The sequence below is a fragment of the Dipodomys ordii genome, unplaced genomic scaffold (assembly GCF_000151885.1).
Source record: "Dipodomys ordii isolate 6190 unplaced genomic scaffold, Dord_2.0 Scaffold18, whole genome shotgun sequence".
In the NCBI taxonomy this organism is placed as follows: domain Eukaryota; kingdom Metazoa; phylum Chordata; class Mammalia; order Rodentia; family Heteromyidae; genus Dipodomys; species Dipodomys ordii.
Genome location: NW_012267234.1, coordinates 472,997 through 482,935, shown reverse-complemented (window position 1 = coordinate 482,935; position 9,939 = coordinate 472,997). Strand labels below are relative to the sequence as shown.

The 9,939-nt window shown below is 44.1% G+C and overlaps 1 protein-coding gene and 1 pseudogene across 1 annotated transcript in view; one reads left to right on the top strand and one right to left on the bottom strand.

The window, feature by feature from the left end:
• Positions 1-2,433: 2,433 nt before the first annotated feature.
• LOC105983030 lies at positions 2,434-4,463 on the top strand (annotated as a pseudogene).
• A 126-nt stretch (positions 4,464-4,589) lies between these two features.
• Gins3 (GINS complex subunit 3 (Psf3 homolog)) overlaps positions 4,590-9,939 on the bottom strand; it is a 5,986-nt gene continuing 636 nt past the window's right edge. Inside the window, exons 2-3 of the mRNA XM_013012802.1 lie at positions 8,430-8,663; positions 4,590-5,669 (exon numbers count right to left, since the gene is read on the bottom strand). Of these exons, the coding sequence (XP_012868256.1) occupies positions 5,439-5,669; positions 8,430-8,663 (465 nt within the window). The 3' untranslated portion in view covers positions 4,590-5,438. The remainder of the gene's footprint in view (positions 5,670-8,429; positions 8,664-9,939) is intronic.

Below are 9,939 nucleotides of genomic sequence, written 5' to 3'. Positions count from 1 at the left end.
ATGTGGCAATCAGGCAAACTCTTTCAAGGGTGATATGGGAGCAGAAAATGTTCTAAACCTTGTAAGGCTGGCTTGCTGTTGTAATTAGCCATGGTGGGAGTTTGCAAGATGAGCTGTGTCTCTGGGCTCCTTTATGAATTCTAAAACACGAGAGTCCCAGGCACTATTTTCAGAGCTGTGCTGACACTTGTTAATAATGTTGGTGTATAAAGTGGTGCTTGTTTTAAACTCATTTAGACACAAGGAAAATTAGCTCAAGGGTGTTGGGAGAGAAAGGGGGAGACAATCACGTTTCTGATTGTCAGAGAGAGAATATTTGAAGTTTTAAGTTGAGCCACAGAGGCCTCTTTCTGTCAAATGCAGGTCCTAGGGAAAAAGTAAAAAATCTAGGGGAAAAGCACATTGCACCGTCTCTTCCTTCCTTATGAATCTGCTTGACTAAGCTGTTTTCTGGAATACAGCAATGACCTCAATGCTGGGCTTTTAGTTATTTTTTGGTTTTTGTTAGTACTGGGGATTTGAACTCAGGGCCTTATGTGTGCTAGGCAAGTGCTCTACCACTTGAGCTATGCCGCTAGCTCTTAGATGGTGTTTTACTTTAAAAAACGATTGTCTTCTAAATGCATTGTGGGACTTTGAAGCAAGAGAGGACATTAGTGGAAAATCTGGTAAAGTCTACATGAGTCTAAGTTGATGTATATCATTGTTACAGTGCATATGGGGCTTGAACTCAGAGCCTGGGCATTGTCCCTGAGCTTTTTTGTTCATGGCAAAAAAGCCACAGCACCACTTCCAGCTTTTTGTTTACGTTGTACTGAGGAATCCAATCCAGGGCTTCATGCATGCTAGACAAGCACTCTACCACTAAGCCACATTCCCAGCCTTCCTTTAGCATTTTTGCTCAAGTCTACTGCCCTACCACTTGAGCCATAGCTCCACTTCCAGCTTTTTGGTAGTTAATTGGAGATACTTTTCTGTACATGCTGGCTTTGAACCATGAACATCCAGAACTCTACCTCCTAAATAGCTAGGATTACAGGCACCTGGCATAGAGTAATCCTTATATGTGTATTATATATTTTGTTCGACCAGGTCCTTGAAGTACAGACTTTCCTCTTGAACACAAAAACATCTACTTTCAGGAACATACATATATGACCTTGCACTTTTTGTTTTTTTCACTGAAGGCAGTCTTGGTACAATTACAGCCCGTTGTTTCAACATAAAGATAACCAGTTCTAAGGGGTTTCTTAAAGGATGGTAGAATAAAAAAGATATGAAATAGCTTTTTTTTTTTTAAACAGTACTTGGGATTGAACCTAGGGCCTCACCTCTGCTAGGCAAGTGCTCTAGCTATGCCTGCACCCTAGAAATGACCTCAGTATAGTTTGAATGAGTCGATTAACACTTCTTTATTACAGTTTACTTCAGAGCAATCTGGGCCTATGGTGCCAAGTGCTTCAAGTCACTTTGTGAGGTGCTCAGAATTCTCTTAGGGAGAAGGTAGAATATTGATTCTGCTAAAGCAGATTAATGGATCAATGGAATAAAGTCACTTAAAAAAATAGGGCTACATATCTGTGTGAGCCCTCTTCTCAGAGATGGGAGGGCTTTGAGCAGAATGGACAACTATCTTTTTTTTTTGAAGTACCTGTATTTGAATACAAGGCCTTGTGCTTACAGCCCTCCAGCTGTTTTATAAGATTTTTTAAAAATTATCTTTAATAGTTGTAAAAAGGAGTTTCAATTCTTGAGTACAATCCATCTTGATCAGTGTCACCCTTTCCATAATTCTCCGCCTTGCCTATCCCTTCACTTGTTATTTTGAGAAAGGGGTGCTCATCTGAGCCTCAATCCTTTTAGGTTCCTGGTTGTTGTTGGGATCACATACACACACCACCAAACTTCCCATGGAGTCTTGCAGACTTTTCTACCTGGGCTGATCTGGAACAATTTTCTTGTTCTCAGTTTCCTACACCTGCTGGTGCACCTTTGCCCCCAGCTGTGGGTTGAGAAAGGGTCTCATGAACTATTCTGCCTGGGCTGACATCAAACGGTGATCCTTTTCCTCCCAAGTAGATAGGATTACAGGCATGAACCACCAGTGCCCAGCAAGATTTGATTTCTGCCCTAGCTCCATCTAAGCTAGCATGGTAACAATATGAAGGAGGGCTGGAGAGTAGATGTGGAGAGACAGATGATGTCAGCAGTCCAGAAAGGAAATGTTGGGAGCCTGGACCCACATGACAGCACTAGGGGGAATAAGAGATGGTCAGAGTCTGTAAAGGATTTAAAGGTAAAACCTAAGAGGGAGTGAGAAGGTAGGTCTGGCAGGATGCTAAGGCTGTATGAGCAGAAGGAAAAATGGAGTTGTGAATGGAGGTGGTAACAATCAAAATGGCATACCCCAAAAAAACAAAACAGCAATTATTAAAACAAGTATTTATTTGGGTATTATTGTCACAGGATCAAAGACAAAATTTTTGGATGGTTTGCAGAACACTTGCAGTCCTGGAGCTAGAAACAGTACTTGTATAGAATGAATTTGTAGGAAAACCTGATCATCTAAGCCCTAAAATTAAATCATAAAAACAACTTTATCCTAAAACAGGCATTTTAAACATATGTCTGTCATTCTAAGCTTATATCTGTATGATCTAAATGCCTAAATCCTTGTAAAATTTCCAACAAAAGCAATTTTCTCCAAGTTGTAGCTATCAGGAGAGGGGGCACAGTAGTGTGGAGAAAGGGTCCACTGTCCAATATATCCCAGGAAATCCTGTTTCTTAGTCAGAAAGCATTTGGTTTGGCTTAAACAGATTCCCAGTAAATGGTCAGGGTCCTCTATGCAGCAATATGCAGAACTCAGGGAACCTGTGCTTTTCAGACACCTGGAGCCCCAGCCAGCTGCAGGTTATCAAAGAGCAATGCGAACATGGTGAAGGGCAAAGAACCTGGAATGAAACTGGACACGACTTGTGGTATTGTTTATAACCAGCAGTGTGACATGCAGTGCTGATTGCTCTTCAACTTGGTCATTTGCTGTAGACCCTTCAACATGCAGACCTCTAGCTCTAGGTCTGTGCATCTGAGCGAATGGCAGAATTACTTTACAGTTACATCTGGTACTTGTACATCAAAACAGGTGCATACTATGTACAGGTGCTGCACATTCAATGTGCTTGGGCAAACTGAGATCTCCCAGGTCTGTGCTACTGAACTGTTCAAGTATGCCAAGAAATATTCTGCAATACTGATTCTGACAATGCTGAAACTGGCCTGAATAACTAGGCAGAAAACATCATAGCTTTGGCAAGATCTCAGCACACTAACAGTGAGAAGTGGCGACCTGGATTGTCAATAAATAATGGTGAATGTACAAGATATGCAAGTGGGCAAGAAAATGAAGGATTCTCTTCTGGACCCTGCTAAGGCTTCAATAGTACTCCATAAGGAGGCTGCTGTCTTTGATTTTCCCCAAGTTTAGTGTTTGTAGAGGTTCTAGAGGAGTTGACTTTTTACTGAGTCAAGTCCTGACAGAAATTGGACCCAAGATAATGCAGAGAGCAACCTTGGATATATCCTGCCTAATGCCCCACTGTCCAACACCACTAAGACTTGCTTACCTCCTGGCCGTCCTTAGGTGAGTCAGCCACTGCAAAATTCCATATCATGCCATTATTCAGAAACACCGAAAGCAAAATCACAACTCTCCTAAAGCCAATATAGGACTAAGTATATTCTTAATAGGTCTTTCTATGGTTCTGGAACTGTCGATGCCTTCTCTAATCCACCACTGAATAAGGCTTTTAGTAAAACAGAAGACAATGGCCATTATCTAAAAGCCTTATTCAGTGGTGGATTAGAGGAGCTTCAGCCAGGAAACAGATGGCAACCAATCTGATGTTCAAGGAGCAGTGCTGCCCCAGTGAAGATGAAGTTGTACAGGTAGGCCAGCAGTTGGAAGGGTTCTCTGGAGCAGGCATGACTCAGCTTTGCTGGCTCCCATTTAGTTTACACATGGCTGATATTGCTACCATGACACCAGATCAACTTTGACCCACAGCTTATGTTGATTTTGAAAATGCTTTTAGAACTGTGTATCCTTCTAGAGCTTTATGATAACTGGAACAAAACAATTGGCTGTGGAAAATGAGTGAGACACTTGAAAAGATGGTTTCCTTTAACTTAGGAAACTGGGGTTGTGTTAGTGACCATTTTTGGAATCTATTCTGAATTCCATAATGGACCTCAAATGAGTTGTTCAAAATGTAACAACTGTTTGACATACTAGTATGTTGGATTTGCTTTCCAGTTATGATACATAAGCCTACTTAAATGCAGAGAAAATGAAAAAAAATAATGCAGAACTTTCTGCAGGAAAAATATACCATCAAGGTCTCTTCCCTTATTCACTTAAACATCTACCATACTAGGTTTCTCTCTTTTTTTTTTGGGTCCAGCTGTGGGGCCTGAACTCTGAGCCTGGGCATTGTCCCTCAGCTCTTCAGCTCAAGGCTAGCACTCTACCACTGGAGCCACAGTGCCACTTCCGGCTTTTTTCTTTTTGCTTATGTGGTGCTGAGGAATTGAACCCAGGGCCTCATGCATGCAAGGCAAGTGATCTACCACTGAGCCACCTTCCCAGCCCCCATACTAGGTTTCTCAAACAGGACTCTTCATAACCCACAACCTTCCAGTCCTGACTCCAGATGCAATAACACCCTTTAATAGACTACTTTGAAATTCCAAATGATGGCCTGACAGTTTCTAGTCAGGGAATGGAATGTGTGGTGCCCCCAAGATCCTGGTGACAGCAGGGGCTGTTTCACAAGTCCCCCCTGGGTTGGTTGCAGCTGACTATAGACTCCAGGACCTGAAAGCAACATATTCTTTCCTGCCATGCCATTCATCTGTCTTTCCTTTGTCCTCCTTCATCCTGGGACTGTTTTGGAAACTGGGTAACTCCCCACTGGCAGGTTGCAGGAAATATTTTCAAGGCAGGACAGCATGCCAGGGATGCTATCCTTTGTTCAACCATGAGGAGGATGAACAAGCTCAAGAGAACACTTTGTGAACAGGTGAAAGTGACCCACTTTGTTTATGTCTACTGTTGCCAATGAAAGTGGACGTCTGAGGCTGTCCTACTTCCACACACAGGAAGCCCAGTTCCAACTTGACTGGATTATTACTTAAGACAAATGGATTTCTCTTGGGTCCAAAGGTCTGGGCAGTGGGTCCAGTGGTATGAAAATCCTGGAAGACTTACAGGATCAGGGCACCCTTTAGATCATCCTCTTCCCACCAGACAATCCCAACTCTGGAGATTGCTGCAGGTTAGAAACTATAAAATGGAACATGATTTGATCTCAAGGTCATTCAGGTCTTATCACCCAAGGGATAAATCCCCTAAGAGCAATTCTGTGCTCTTTAGATTTTCAGTCTTCCATGTCAGTGAATTTTCTCTTCTTGTAATTCTGAACAAGGTTGGAAGCTGTGATTTGAGAAGCCTGACCCTTTTCCCAACACTGAAAGTCATTTAGTCCTTTCTGTCCTATGTGAAATAAGCCCCTTTCCATCTCATCCAGCCTGGCTACCAGTGCTGAAGTATCTTCATTGTAGGCATTCTGCGAGGAGTCCATGATGCGGCGAAAACGTCCAATAAAAGTCTGAAGGGAAAGGCAGCGAGACAAATCAGGGTTGTTTTCCCATCTCATACAGACAGACCCATATATATGCTGGAACAGTTGCTACACAGGCATTCTACCACTTGAGCCCTCTCCAGCCCATTATGCTGGCTCACTGAAATGGCACAAAGCAATCTAGTAGGAGGCCTAGATGCTCTTTACCATTCAGGAACACTGTCATATATTGCCAGGCCTTGGTATCCTAGACTCTGAAATGGGATTACTGCGGAGATCCAATGGGTGATAAGAAAACCAATGAATAGAAAACTAATGAATAGCACCTAGCAAATGGCTGACCCAAAGGAAGCTCCTCAAAAAGCATTATTCATTATCATTATTGGGGGTAGCAGCCATAATACTGTTCCATGATCACAGGCTGAAAGCTTCCAATCAGAATGGACTTCTGATTTAACTGAATGAAGTGTCTAGTTAGTCCAAGAGCAGGAAGGAGACACAAGATCCAGTGAGGTGATTTTATGAATATAAGCCGCTGCTCTACATTCTTTAACTGTCTCATGGAGATATCACCTTACCTGTGTTGGTTGTGGGGCCTGAACTCTGGGCTTGAGCACTGTCTCTCAGCAATTCAGCTCAAGGCTAGCGATCTACCACTTGAGCCATACTGCCACTTCCGGCTTTTTCTGCTTATGTGGTGCTGAGGAATTGAACCCAGAGCCTCATGCATGCAAGGCAAGCACTCTACCACTGAGACACCTTCCCAGCCCCACCTGTGAGTACCTTTAAAGCACTTCAGAGCAATGACAAGAAAACATACAACTCATTAAAAGGCAGGACTCTAATTCAAGAACACGTCCTGGGGACATTGTAAGACAGATGGAATTTTGTTTTAGCTTCTGCTCCAGAGTTACATAAAGTTGAGTTTAAGTTTGTTGTCCATGTAGTTTGTGTCTGTAGTCTATAGTTGTGTCTGTAGTGACTTCTTTTTCCTAAATGGAAAGCAATGTTGCTCCTTACCACCTACATCAAAAGCAGCAGCACTAGGAAAAGAGGAGACTGGAAGGGTCAGAGGGGGGAGAGCAAGAGATAAACCCTAATCTGATGGAGGATGCAGCCCAAGAGGAAATGCATCCTGAGCCAACAGTTCTTATAAACTAACAATGAGGAAGTAAGCCTTGACTGTTTACATCCCAGGAGGCAGAGAGGATGGTTAGTTCTATTATGAACAGAACAAAAGATACATATGCATACTTCAAATAAGGTTCTGCCCACAAAGGACAGTGATGGACAGCACTGTTTCATTCATGGAAAGAACAAATACAGTGCTGGATGCAGCTCAGTGGTAGAACACTTACCTAGAAATTCAAAGCCCTAGGTTCCAGCCCGAGCACTTCAAAATTAAATGGCTTCCCCCACGGTATAACCCCTGTTTTCACTGTATTTATTGTTGGTATAATTTGTGGAGGGGAAGGGAAAAAACAAATTGTTTAAATAGGGATACAGGTGGACCCATTGCAACAATGAGATGTACAATACGCTATGTTGAAAAACAAATTTTACAACTTTGGAGGGGGGGCGCAGAAGGGGGGAGATGGGAAAGGAGAAACAAAGGAGGAGGCAACAATGCTTGATAAGAAATGTACTCATTACCTTGCCCATGTAATTGTAACCCCTCTGTATGGTATTTTCACAATTAAAAAAAGGAAAAAAATTAAATGGCTCTGCATGGGATTTTTGTTGTTGTTGTTTGCTTTTATGCTGGTCCTGGGGTTTGAACTCAGGGCTTGAGTGCTGTCCCTGAGTGTTTTTGTTCAAGGCTAGTGCTCTACTGCTTGAGTCACAATTCCGCTTCCAGCTTTTCAGTGGTTACCTGGAGATGAGTCTCAAGCTTATTCCAGCCCAGGCTGGTTTTGAACCTTGATCCTCAGATCTAATCCTCCTGAGTAGTAAGAATTAAGTGTGAGCCACCAGTGCCTGGCTTCTGCATGGTTTTTTATCTAACTCTGAAATTCTGACTCGCTCATTTGACACCCAGCAAGGTCATAGTGCTTGAGCCAGTCATGTACCTACTCATGGGGAGCCAAGTCAGCCCTACAAGGAACAGACCAGATCATGAGTAATGACATAAGTTTCCAACAGGAACTCTTGTGTAGGCCTGTGACAGGCTAGGACGGTGTATATATGTGCCTGTCACCTGTAGCCCACCATTTCTTGATCTGCCTGCTAGTCCCAATTCTCAGGAAGCAGACAGAGCAGCAGACAATCATATTAAACACACATTACACTCAGGAGGAAGACAGCTAAACAGGGTGACAATAATGACCCTGACAGTTCAAAAGGCAGTAAGTATTAAAAAAAAAACAAAAAACTTTACTGTAAAGAAATGGTTCCCATTTGAGAAGAACGCAGTTCAACTGGACAAGAACAACACATATTTGCACGTATAGAAACATCACACAGCATCCTATGAATATGTGCAACTTCCAAGCTTTTTGTTTTGTTTCATTATTTCTGTGGTGCTGGGGCTGGCTCAAACTTGGGGCTTCAAATGTGGCAGGCAAGTGATCTATTGCTAATCTACATCCTCAGTTGAACTTTTATGTCTTTGTATATTGGTTAAAAACTAAAGGAAATTTAAATTAAAAAAAAATCTAACTGGCAGACATAGTATAATCAGACTGCAACCTAAATGAACGACAAACTAAGTTCATATGCTTCCCTAGAGAAAATTGACTGTGGTGGCCAAACATGTTCAACGGCACCCATCCTCAGGGAAGTTCTTACCTGCAGCAGGGACTGGGAAATATCCGGGTTCTCTGCGCCGTCAAAGTGCAGGAGCTGTGAGCCGAATGCATAGAAATACGGCCCCATCTTGTGCAGGTCCACCACGTTGGCATCTGCACTGAACACAGTCCTCCAGCCTTCCTGATAGATCTTGGGAAGCTCCACAGAAAGGATGCGTCGTTTGTTGTCAAAAAGACCCTTTGTCAGCCACAAAGGGAGTTCAAGCTTCGAGCCCTGCAGCACACAGGAATGCAGTTTCTATTTTTATTTCTTGTGCCATTACTGGGGCTTGAACTCAAGGCCTGAGCACTGTTCCTGAGCTTGTTCACTCAAGGATGGCATTCCACCACTTAAGCCATAACTCTACTTTTTGCTGGTTAACTGGAGATAAGAGTCTCAATAGCTTTCCTGCTCAAGTTGACTTCAGACCTTGATCCTCAAATCTCATCCTCCTGAGTAGCTAGGATTATAGGCATAAAATACCAATACCAGGCAGAATGGTGCTCTTATTCACTTATTATGGCAGTATTGGGGTTGGAACTCAAACCTCACACTTGATAGGCAGGCGTTCTGCCAGTTGAGTCACACTTCCAGACCCCCTAACTTCTCAACAGAAACTCAGAATCCCCAAAACAATAGAAATGGAAAGACAACTTTTTCTTAAATGCTGAAAGAAAAATGCTAATGTAAAGCTTCTCACACCTTAAAAGCAAGGTGAACGGGCTGGGAAAGTGGTTCAGCGGTAGAGCGCTTGCCTTGCATGCATGAGGCCCTGGGTTCGATTCTTCAGCACCACATAAGCAGAAAAAGCTGGAACTGGTGCTGTGGCTCAAGTGGCAGAGCGCTAGCCTTGAGCTGAAGAGCTGAGGGACAGCGCCCAGGCCCAGAGTTCAGGCCCCAGGACAAACAAACAAACAAAAAAAGGCAAAGGTGAACTAAAGGCATTTCCAGGGAGAAGGGTGAGGAAAAGAGTAGGTCTGACATGGTATCCTCGCCAGGCTGGGAACCTGGATGGATTTTGGAGGGCTTCCACCTGTCCTGGAACTGCTGACAGTACCGTACCCGAACGAGATACAGAAACCGTGTGGTTGACCCTCAGCCCCAGCTTTCCTGGGCTAGGAGGCGGGCAGTGCCTGGGTCTCCCCCACGTTTCGCCCCACGCCTCCTTTCCCTCGCGGACATTGCTCAGCACACGATCATCCCGCACGAGAGATGCCTGTGTTACCCACGTTGATGCAAACGCTGTTGGTTAACAAAGTGGGCAGCGGCTGAGGCGCGTGGATAAACGCAGGGAACACGCGCCTACCTCTATCCCTGCAAACGCACAACGCTTGCGTTTGCCCCTGCGTGGAATGGGGGCTGTGAAGATGACCGTGGGGCTGATAGTTTTGGGGGGAGGGACGTGAGGGCGGCGGAGGCCGAAGGGTGGAGGAGGACCACGCGGGACACGGCGTGTCAGGGGTGGCGATGGCACGCGGAGCGGCACCGAGGCCGCGAGGCAATGGCGGGG